The following is a 12,413-nucleotide window of genomic DNA, read 5'->3' on the forward strand; positions in this document are numbered from 1 at the left end:
GTTAATGCTGTGTTCAGGGGCAGAATGACAGATTTGTACCCTGTCAGCTCGGGGATTTGAACTTGCAACCTTCCGGTTACTAATCCAACTCTCTAACCACTAGGCTACCCTGCCGCCCCGTTTGAGCTGGAGCATCAGCATTTGTGGGTTCGATTACAGGCTGAAAATGGCCAGAAACAACGACCTTTCTTCTGAAACTCAGTCTATTCTTGTTCTGAGAAATGAAGGTAATTCCATGCGAGAAATTGCCAAGGAACTGAAGATCTCATACAATGCTGTGTACTACTCCCTTTCACAGAACAGCTCAAACTGGCTCTAATCAGAATAGAAAGAGGAGTGGGAGGCCCCGGTGCACAACTGAGCAAGAGGACAAGTACATTAGAGTGTCTAGTTTGAGAAACAGACACCTCTCACAAGTCCTCAACTGGCAGCTTCATTAAATAGTACCCGCAAAACACCAGTCTCAACGTCAACAGTGAAGAGGCGACTCTGGGATGCTGGCCTTCTAGGCAGAGTTGCAAAAAGAAAAGCCTTCTCTCAGACTGGCCAATAAAAAGAAAAGATTAAGATGGGCAAAAGAACACAGACACTGGACAGAGGACAGACGCATCTAAGTTTTAGGAGTTCGGATCACAAAGAAGAACAAAAAATGAAGATGCTGGAGGAATGCTTGACGCCATCTGTCAAGCATGGTGGAGGCAATGTGATGGTCTGGGGGTGCTTTGGTGATGGTAAAGTGGGAGATTTATTTATACAGGGTAAAAGGGATCTTGAAGAAGGCCATCAGTCAATTTTGCTACGCCATGCCATCCCCTGTGGACGGCGCTTAATTGGAGCTAATTTCCTCCTACAACAGGACAATTACCCAAAGCACAGCTCTAAACTATGCAAGAACTATTTAGGGAAGAAGCAGTCAGCTGGTATTCTGTCTATGATGGAGTGGCCAGCACAGCCACTGGATCTCAACCTTTACTGAGCTGTTGTGGGAGCAGCTTGACCGTATAGTATATAAGAATTGCCCATCAAGCCAATCCAACTTGTGGCAGGTGCTTCAGGAAGCATGGGGTGAAATCTCTTCAGATTACCTCAACAAACTGACAACTAAAATGCCAAAAGGTCTGCAAGGCTGTAATTGCTGAAAATTTAGGATTCTTTGACGAAAGCAAAGACTGAAGGACACAATGATTTCAAATAAAAATGATTATTTATAACCTTGACAACACCTTGACTATATTTTCCATTCATTTTGCCACTCATTTCATGTATGTTTTCATGGAAAACAAGGACATTTCTAAGTCACCCCAAACTTAACGGTGTACATAGTAATTATGACCACTTCCGGAGAACATCCTCAAACCAATCAAAGCTTTCGCAGCATGAACTGACATATTTCTCATCCAATCACAGGATTAGGATCAGAGAATGAACCTAGTGTGTTGCATTGGGATTGTGCCACAGAGCATTATGGAGGTTATATGTGTTGAGAAGCTTGGTGACATTGTTGGATAGAGATTAAGAGTGATTATGTTTACATTTAACCTTTATTTAACTAGGCAAGTCAGTTATGAACAAATTCTTATTTACAATGGAGCTGCACAATTTAGCTAGCTAGCAGAATGAGCATGCAGTTCTCTGCCTGAATGACTAATGCTACTGAAAATGTTGGACTTTTTGTTGAAGAACCCCTTTCATTCTCTGGGGTACATGGAAAAGGTGCAAATTAAAACCGAGAGTCAATCTCTGACTGAGATCAGTTTCATGAAGGATGAAAAGGTGAGGGCGTTCAGTACCAATTGGTATCAAAAGTATAGCTGGTTAACAGGGAGCCTTTCATCAATCCGCCTGTATTGCTGGTCTTGCCTGCTTTTTTGAAAAGTCTGAGCATTGTGCAAAGTGTGGGGGGGGGGGCGGTACTGTGACTTGAAGAACATTGAGGGTTCAGCTAAACGGAATCACAAAAGCAGGGAGCATATAAATGCCTACATCAGATTAAAGATTCTGGGAAAAAGTCAAATCGATCATGTAATAGATGAAGGTCTGCGTATTCAAACTGCACAACACAACGAGAAAGTAAAAAGAAACTGGGATGTACTCAAGCGGCTTAACGACACCACTGCATTTTTGGGTATGCAAGAATTAGCTTTGAGGACACGTCAAGAGGGAAAGTTACGCTAACAAAGGCAACGACAGGGAGCTTGCAGAGGTAATAGCACATTATGATGTGCTATTAATCTTAAATAAATGAAGAAAAATCCTCACTGGTACGAAAAGGCCATCGACTAGTATGCCAAGTAGATTATGAGTAGAATGGACTTCTTTAAAAGTAAGGATTTAACATGTCCCCCATTATAATAATGTTTACATTATTTTAATTTCATTTAGAATTATGTTACCAATTTTGTATTAATTGATATTCATTTAAAATGTTGTTTTCAACAGTTTTTCCCCATGCTCCACCCATGGCCCTCTGAAGAACTGAACAGCCCTGGTCCTCTGCTGTCTGTTATTCCCTTTCATCCACCAGCACATTGAATATTTCCTCTCCAAGCACTGCGAGTACCCCTATACATTTGATTTAATTACTATGTAGAGTCAATCATATACACAATGTGATTTCACTCCTTTCTTGGACTAACTAATTCTTAGCTCTTTAGTCTAACTGTGTTAAAGTTTTGTTTTCACAGTCAAATCCTGTCCTGCCCTTAGTGGAGGAGTTGGGCTCTTTTCCAACACAATCCATGATGAGCCTTTTTCTGTACTGAAGCCTCATCCCTGTCCTGCACTGAAATCAAGCCTCTGAACACCTCTGCTCATGCCTCTCACCCTCATTCAATCACTGCTGCCCTTCCCAACACTAAGTAGCCCTCTTATTCCCATTCCCCATAATATTTTATTATAAATGTCTTTAAAAGTTTCAGGTTAAAATCATAGCTCTTAGATGATTTTTTAAATGCGCTCTGCCATTGGTTCTGCGACTATACCATGGGTCTTCCATCCTCAATTTTTCAAGTCACCAGCCTCCACTGGACTTTACAACGCTGGCCAAAAGAGATGTAGCTACAAACAAAACAGAGTTAAGCGGTTGCAGTCTGCCGTGAAGAGTTCATCCATGTATATGGATAAGAGTCTAGCTACATTTTCAGATATTATACATTTCTAACTTCGTCAGAAAGTTGTTTTCATTGCAAGTTAAAGCGTACTGTTAGCTAGCTAGTGAACGTTAGCTTGTGTAGTACTATTATTCCATTCACAGAACTATTTGCATTCTTAGCTATAGCCTAATGGTAGCTAGCTAACATTGAACCTGGTTGGTTATCTTTAACTACCTGCAGATTCATACTACAGCTATGACATAATTTGTATTGGTTGGTCGAAGTATGAGTTGGGATTATGCTGGTTCATTGTTTAGTTAGCTAGCTACATGTCTAAACGGAACACTTCACCAGATGATTAAATCCCATCCACTTTGCCTGATGTGGCTGGGGGTTGGATCTAGCATTTCCTTCATATGACCCATCAATTCAGTGTGTCAGGTAAGTGTCGTCTAATAATTATAAAATATTTTTATCTGGGCACTTTCTGTTATTGCTACTATGCAAGTAAAAATTGCAATGTACAGTTTACACCTTCTGTATCCTGTGCATGTGACAAATCAACTTTTTATTTTATATAGTGTGTGTGTTTACCAGAGACAGTAATGTGAAGAACAACATGACCTGCACCAAAATCAGATTAGGATATAGGCCAAGGACAAGATAAACTCCATTTAAAAATCCACTTTTTCATTATAGTAGGCAACTTTCACCACTTTTAGTCTTTGGTTGTTCACTAAACTAAATCACTGTTTATCAAATATCCTCACACGTGAAGCCTTAAAAGAGGTGGGTGGGGCTAAGGCTTAAGATATCATAACCGCCATCGATAAGAGACATTACTGTGCAGCTGTATTCATCGACCTGGCCAAGGCTTTCGACTCTGTCAATCACCACATTCTTATCAGCAGACTAAACAGCCTTGGTTTTTCAAATGACTGCCTCGCTTGGTTCACCAACTACTTCTCAGATAGAGTTCAGTGTGTCAAATCGGCTGGCCTGTTGTCTGGACCTCTGGCGGTCTATGGGGGTGCCACAGGGTTAAATTCTCGGGCCGACTCTCTTTGATGTATACATCAATGATGTTGCTCTTGCTGCTGGTTATTCTCTGATCCACCACTATGCAGACGACACCATTCTGTATACTTATGGCCCTTCTTTGGACACTTGACTAACCTCCAGACGAGCTTCAATGCCATACAACTCTCCTTCCGTGGCCTCCAACTGCTCTTAAATTCAAGGAAAACTAAATGCATGCTCTTCAACCGATCGCTGCCCGCACCTGCTGGCCCGTCCAGCATCACTACTCTGGACGGTTCAGACGCAAGTATTTGTAGTTGTCCACATATTCTAAGTGTCTGGTTAGAGTGTAAACTCTCCTTCCAGACTCACATTAAACATCTCCAATCCAATATTAAATCTAGAATCGGCTTCCTATACCGCAACAAAGCATCCTTCACTCATGCTGCCAAACCTAACCTTGTAAACTGACCATCCTACTGATCCTAGACTTCGGTGATGTCATTTACAAAATAGCCTCCAACAATCAACTCAACAAATTGGATGCAGTCTATCACAGTGCCATCCGTTTTGTCACCAAAGCCCCATATAATACCCACCATTGTGACTTGTACGTTCTCGTTGGCTGGCCCTCGCTTCATACTCGTCGCCAAACCCACTGGCTCCAGGTCATCTACAAGTCTCTGCTAGGTAAAGCTCCGCCTTATCTCAGCTCACTGGTCACCATAGCAGCACCCACCCGTAGCACACGCTCCAGCAGGTATATCTCACTAGTCACCCCCAAAGCCAATTCCTCCTTTGGCCGCCTTTCCTTCCAGTTCTCTGCTGCCAATGACTGGAATGAACTGCAAAAATCACTGAAGCTGGAGACTTACATTTCCCTCACTAACTTTAAACATCAACTATCTGAGCAGCTCACAGATCATTGCACCTGTACATAGCCCATCTGTAATATAGCCCATCCAACTACCTCATCCCCATACTGTATTTATTTATCTTGCTCCTTTGCACCCCAGTATCTCTACATGCACATTCATCTTCTGCACATCAATCACTCCCGTGTTTAATTGGTATATTGTAATTACTTCCGGCGCCGACAGAGATGGCCGCCTCGCTTCGCGTTCCTAGGAAACTTTGCAGTTTAGTTTTTTTACGTGTTATTTCTTACATTAGTACCCCAGGTCATCTTAGGTTTCATTACATACAGTCGAGAAGAACTACTGAACATAAGAGCAGCGTCAACTCACCATCAGTACGACCAAGAATATGACTTCCGCGAAGCGGATCCTGTGTTCTGCCTTTCACCCAGGACAACGGAATGGATCCCAGCCGGCGACCCAAAAAAACGACTTCGTAAAAGGGGGAAACGGAGCGGTCTTCTGGTCAGACTCCGGAGACGGGCACATCGTGCACCACTCCCTAGCATTCTTCTCGCCAATGTCCAGTCTCTTGACAACAAGGTTGATGAAATCCGAGCAAGGGTAGAATTCCAGAGGGACATCAGAGACTAACGTTCTTTGCTTCACGGAAACATGGCTCACTGGAGAGACGCTATCGGAATCGGTGCAGCCAGCTGATTTCTCCATGCATCGCGCAGACAGAAACAAACATCTTTCTGGTAAGAAGAGGGGCGGGGGCGTATGCTTCATGGTTAACGTGACGTGGTGTGATCATCACAATATACAGGTACTCAAGTCCTTCTGTTCACCTGATTTAGAATTCCTCACAATCAAATGTCGACCGCATTATCTTCCAAGGGAATTCTCTTCGATTATAATCACAGCGTATATATTCCCCCCCAAGCAGACACATCGATGGCTCTGAACGAACTTTATTTGACTCTTTGCAAACTGGAATCCATTTATCCGGAGGCTGCATTCATTGTAGCTGGGGATTTTAACAAGGCTAATCTGAAAACAAGAATTTTATCAGCATATCGATTGCGCAACCAGGGGTGGAAAAACCTTGGATCACTGCTATTCTAACTTCCGCGACACATATAAGGCCCTGCCCCGCCCTCCTTTCGGAAAAACTGACCACGACTCCATTTTGTTTATCCCTGCCTACAGACAGAAACTAAAACAAGAAGCTCCCGCGCTGAGGTCTGTTCAACGCTGGTCCGACCAATCTGATTCCACACTCCAAGACTGCTTCCATCACGTGGACTGGGATAAGTTTCGTATTGCGTCAGACAACAACATTGACGAATACGCTGATTCGGTGAGCGAGTTCATTAGAACGTGCGTTGAAGATGTTGTTCCCATAGCAACGATTAAAACATTCCCAAACCAGAAACTGTGGATTGATGGCAGCATTCGCGTGAAACTGAAAGCCCGAACCACTGCTTTTAATCAGGGCAAGGAGACCGGAAACATGACCGAATACAAACAGTGTAACTATTCCCTCCGCAAGGCAATCAAACAAGCTAAGCGTCAGTATAGAGACAAAGTAGAATCTCAATTCAACGGCTCAGACACAAGAGGTATGTGGCAGGGTCTACAGTCAATCACGGATTACAAAAAGAAAACCAGCCCAGTCACGGACCAGGAGGTCTTGCTCCCAGGCAGACTAAATAACTTTTTTGCCCGCTTTGAGGACAATACAGTGCCACTGACACGGCCCGCAACTAAAACATGCAGACTCTCCTTCACTGCAGCCGACGTGAGGAAAACATTTAAACGTGTCAACCCTCACAAGGCTGCAGGCCCAGACGGCATCCCCAGCCGCGCCCTCAGAGCATGCGCAGACCAGACCTGGCTGGTGTGTTTACGGACATATTCAATCAATCCCTATCCCAGTCTGTTGTTCCCACATGCTTCAAGAGGGCCACCATTGTTCCTGTTCCCAAGAAAGCTAAGGTAACTGAGCTAAATGACTACTGCCCCGTAGCACTCATTTCCGTCATCATGAAGTGCTTTGAGAGACTAGTCAAGGACCATATCACCTCCACCCTACCTGACACCCTAGACCCACTCCAATTTGCTTACCGTCCAAACAGGTCCACAGACGATGCAATCTCAACCACACTGCACACTGCCCTAACCCATCTGGACAAGAGGAATACCTATGTGAGAATGCTGTTCATCGACTACAGCTCGGCATTTAACACCATAGTGCCCTCCAAGCTCGTCATCAAGCTCGAGACCCTGGGTCTCGACCCCGCCCTGTGCAACTGGGTACTGGACTTCCTGACGGGCCGCCCCCAGGTGGTGAGGGTAGGCAACAACATTTCCACCCCGCTGATCCTCAACACTGGGGCCCCACAAGGGTGCGTTCTGAGCCCTCTCCTGTACTCCCTGTTCACCCACGACTGCGTGGCCACGCACGCCTCCAACTCAATCATCAAGTTTTACGGACGACACAACAGTGGTAGGCTTGATTACCAACAACGACGAGACGGCCTACAGGGAGGAGGTGAGGGCCCTCGGAGTGTGGTGTCTGGAAAATAACCTCACACTCAACGTCAACAAAACTAAGGAGATGATTGTGGACTTCAGGAAACAGCAGAGGGAACACCCCCCTATCCACATTGATGGAACAGTAGTGGAGAGGGTAGTAAGTTAAGTTCCTCGGCGTACACATCACAGACAAACTGAATTGGTCCACCCACACAGACAGCATCGTGAAGAAGGCGCAGCAGCGCCTCTTCAACCTCAGGGGGCTGAAGAAATTCAGCTTGTCACCAAAAGCACTCACAAACTTCTACAGATGCACAATCGAGAGCATCCTGTCGGGCTGTATCAACGCCTGGTACGGCAACTGCTCCGCCCACAACCGTAAGGCTCTCCAGAGGGTAGTGTGGTCTGCACAACGCATCACCGGGGGCAAACTACCTGCCCTCCAGGACACCTACACCACCCGATGTCACAGGAAGGCCATAAAGATCATCAAGGACAGCAACCACCCGAGCCACTGCCTGTTCACCCCGCTATCATCCAGAAGGCGAGGTCAGTACAGGTGCATCAAAGCTGGGACCGAGAGACCTAAAAACAGCTTCTATCTCAAGGCCATCAGACTGTTAAACAGCCACCACTAACATTGAGTGGCTGCTGCCAACACACCGACTCAACTCCAGCCACTTTAATAATGGGAATTGATGGGAAATGATGTAAAATATATCACTAGCCACTTTAAACAATGCTACCTAATATAATGTTTACATACCCTACATTATTCATCTCATATGTATACGTATATCCTGTACTCTATATCATCTACTGCATCTTTATGTAATACATGTATCACTAGCCACTTTAATTATATACTCATCTCATATGTATATACTGCACTCAATACCATCTACTGTATCTTGCCTATGCCGCTCTGTACCATCACTCACTCATATATCTTTATGTACATATTCTTTATCCCCTTACACTTGTGTCTATAAGGTAGTAGTTTTGGAATTGTTAGCTAGATTACTTGTTGGTTATTACTGCATTGTCGGAACTAGAAGCACAAGCATTTCGCTACACTCGCATTAACATCTGCTAACCATGTGTATGTGACAAATAAAATTGGATTTGATTTGACTTCCCCACCATGGCCTATTTATTGCCTTACCTCCCTTATCCTACCTCATTTGCACACACTGTATATAGATTTTTCTACTGTATTATTGACTGCTTATTTACGCCATGTGTTACTCTGTGTTGTTGTATGTGTCGAACTGCTTTGCTTTATCTTGGCCAGGTCGCAGTTGTAAATGAGAACTTGTTCTCAACTAGCCTACCTGGTTAAATAAAGGTGAAACAAACAAAAAGAAAGAGGGTGTGAACAATGCTGAATGGGTGTAGACAAAGGAGAGCTCCCCAGTAGATGTACCAAAACATTCTCAAAAGTGGGGTTATAAGTTTCAACTTTCAAGGCAGAATTACTTTCCCATTGTTCTTCAACTGCATTTTATGATATACCATTTTCTAGCTCTGAGTCTGTATTTTTTACATTGGATAAAAGTATAATTTCAAATTTTGCTACATAAGACTGAATCGAGGCGGTCGGTCGGTCACAAATGCTCACTAACAGAGATGTAAACAAATCTGCGCATAACATTTGAGAGAAATAAGCTCTTTGTGCATATGGAAAATTATATTTTTGTTTAATGTATACATATTTACAACTGACAAAAATATATATCCATTGGGGTGTGGGCAGGCTAAATAAAATGTCCATATGGAGAGTGGGTAGGACTAGTGGAGTAGTTTGCATGTGTCTCTTCTCCATGTGCGTTTTTGTGTCAAGCCCTAGAGAGGGCCAACCCGGAACCTGGCAGTCCACTGAGCCGCTCAAATTGGTGGGCTTATTTCCCTCTCTGCTTGACCACAGATAATAGCTTTCCCTTTAGCCCACTGACCCCTTCCCCATCACACACACACACACAGACAGACGGCAGAGTAAAAGCGCTAGACTGATGACCATGTTTGAATGTGCATTCTAGGAGATCCAAGTCAGAGAAGATCTTAAGCTTATCACCTGAAATTGTTCACCTTTCCCCATCACCATACATTGCAATGACAGTTCAGTTTAGCACTAAAAAGGCATTGGAAGAGAGCACCTTGGACACACATGGACTTCCATTCAATTTCCACTTTACAACTCTTGTGTTGGGAATGATATACCCAGACTGAAGTCTCAGGCACTTTTCATCAAGAGAGGATGACCTAACAGACCAGAAGCTATTGATAATACCGAGGCCTTTGCAATCAGTTCAAATCGACAAATATAGCCTACACCATGTGGCTACTTTAGCTCCGGCCAGTCGGCAGCTTTACCTGTCATCGGGGCGGCGCTGGAGAAACTGGGCATGAGCGGCGTCTGCGGTGTGCGTCCGGCGTGTCCCCGCGTGATGTCATAGCCCGCACTCATGGTAAAGCCTGTGGTGGGCGGGCCCATCGGTGGCGCCGCCATCACCGGACCGGTCGGAGGCAGGGCCACAGCGCCCATCGGGGGCGCGGAGGGATAGGGGGAGGAGAAGGCCATGGGGCTGGGGGTGTAAGGTGCTCCCCCGATGGGCGGAGGGGGGTAGGACAGGGTGGGTATGGGGCTGCCGAAGGGAGGGGGCGCGGAGGAGTGGATAGGGGGGATGGAGGTGGAGACAGCGAGAGGGGCGGGGGTTGAGAAGCCCTCGGGGGCGAAGGTGGATATGCCGGTGGTTCTGGGGAGGGACAGGGGACTGGACAGGCCTGGAGGGGAACAAGAGAGTATTATTGAGTAACAAATAATAAGGTAAGTATGAGAATGTTTAAAGGGATAATTCACCCAATTTACAATGTACATGAAAGTTGGAGCAAAGACCCCACTGAACCAAATCTTAGCGTAGCTATATCTTTGAGTGTAAAACAATTCTCTATCACTAGCTATTGTTCCTTTAAACCCAACATAATGACTTGATAATACCCTAAGCACTACTGCATTGGCTGAAATGAATGGCTCGTTGTACAGCCTGGCCTACGTCGACATTCTGAGGATCGTCGGGATGTCATTTCCATTGTAAGAAATACAATGGACAGGCTGCTTCCATTGCACTTCAGAGAACATAATTTGCCCAAGGCTTCAATTATTTCTGTGATAAGTATTGCTGTGTTACTGCAAAGTTATACAGTGAGCAGGTGATTATCAGAATTGACTTGCACGGTTCTGCCTAACAGCCGACCTTGTCCCTTTGTCCCACACAAACTCAAGGACAGACAGTCTCTCATGCCAATGTTCCAAGCACTAATCCCCTCCGCTGCTTTGCATCCCATTCCAACAACTGACAAACTATGACCTCAAGCCATTGACCTCTCTCTTGCTTGATATTGTGACTACGGAGATACATACTGCTAGAAACTGAGGCTGTGTTTCATTGCAGAATGACACTCTCTCCCCTCTGCTCTCATTGTATGCCCTCCTTACTTTGAGATCTGAAAGGATTGATATAGCTGAAAGCTACATGGAGAAGTCTAGGTGGAGCTTTTGATAATAGACTACTCTGTAAAGGAGAATGAATGAGGGCAAAAAGAAGTGGACAACTTTATGGAATGAAATTCCTGCCCAGAAGATTGAACAGTTTTAAGATAGAAATGTAGCATTAAAATATAAGGCTGCATTTTTTGCCTTGGTTTAGGATATAGACCTAGCAGATTTGTAGTAGCAATTCCATGCTTTTGGTAGTGTACCGAACCAAAGCTGTACGTATAGCTTGCATTTTGTGCCGTTGGTGGAGGTACCAACGTAGGTTGGAAGCAGTGCATCCACTGTATCAATGAATGACTTACACATAGTCAGGGGAGGGGGGTTGACTGCGGCTGCCATGCTAGGGGGAGGCAAAGGGGAGGCGGGTGGGGTGGTCTCTATTCCACTTTCTTCCATCATCTTCCCGGCCTTCGGTCTGCCACATCAAAGAAAGGACACATTATTAGACAACATGGCTTGAGTTCTTAGTATGAGAGGCAGTTCTTAGTTGAGGCACGTTTAATGGTCTCTACACAAGACTAAGTTGGAATGGGTAGGTGTCAGAAAACATGGAAGCTAAAGCTCCTAACTGATGGCCCCCTCTCCACTGTAACTCGTCAGTTCTCTGGATAGGTTGGTATTCTTTATTCCAATGAAACGTAGGAAGCCGATGTAAGCCTGGTAATAAGAGAACTACTGGAGAGCTAGGGATAAAGGTGAGTTCTGTATACACACACAAGGAGTACAAACAGAACGTGGCACTTTCATAAAAAGCGCAACGGTACATCGTTGACATGATATTGGTAGTTGCTGTTTTTGGTCATTGTATTATTACCTACTTGTATTATTCTAGTGTTTTTTTTAATTGTAGAAAGATAAAATAGTGACTGCCTGGCCTGTGCCAATACAACTCTTGGCAAAATGCCGGTTGTTAGCCAACAGTCAGCTGTTGCCACGTCTTCATCATGCAGAGAGGCGCACGAGTGTGCATCAATGGACAGTGTGCATGCATGTGTTTTACATGAAATTGTGGAGTGTAGACTGCTGTGCCATCAATAATAGTTCGCCTTTGATGTAACATTATAAAATAAACAAATGTAACTAGTTAACTAAAGGCAACAGCTAGCTACCTCTTTTAGTTATCACCTTGTCAACTGCAACATAACTTTATAGCTAACTAAACGCACAATTATTTGGTAACTTTTAGGTTGTCTGCGAGACTGAGGTTTTATAACTAAGTTACTGTTAGCAAACTAGAGCTAGACGTGTAAATTAGCTAGCAAACGTTAGTTATGCTGGTTCATGCTAGCTAGACTGATTTACCGCAAGACAAAGGCATTCATGTAAATGACTGACTTTTTTTGCACT

At 44.4% G+C, this 12,413-nt stretch overlaps 1 protein-coding gene across 2 annotated transcripts in view; it reads right to left on the minus strand.

Annotated features, from left to right (window-relative positions):
* The window catches only part of prrc1 (proline-rich coiled-coil 1), a 34,263-nt gene that overhangs the window by 21,496 nt on the left and 354 nt on the right, over window positions 1-12,413 (minus strand). For both annotated transcript variants that reach the window (XM_024381563.2, XM_024381562.2), the window contains exons 2-3: window positions 11,369-11,481; window positions 9,884-10,294 (exon numbers count right to left, since the gene is read on the minus strand). In XM_024381563.2, coding sequence (XP_024237331.1) covers window positions 9,884-10,294; window positions 11,369-11,465 — 508 coding nt within the window. In that variant the 5' untranslated portion in view covers window positions 11,466-11,481. The remainder of the gene's footprint in view (window positions 1-9,883; window positions 10,295-11,368; window positions 11,482-12,413) is intronic.

Source organism: Oncorhynchus tshawytscha, linkage group LG20 (assembly GCF_018296145.1).
Source record: "Oncorhynchus tshawytscha isolate Ot180627B linkage group LG20, Otsh_v2.0, whole genome shotgun sequence".
Lineage (NCBI taxonomy): Eukaryota > Metazoa > Chordata > Actinopteri > Salmoniformes > Salmonidae > Oncorhynchus > Oncorhynchus tshawytscha.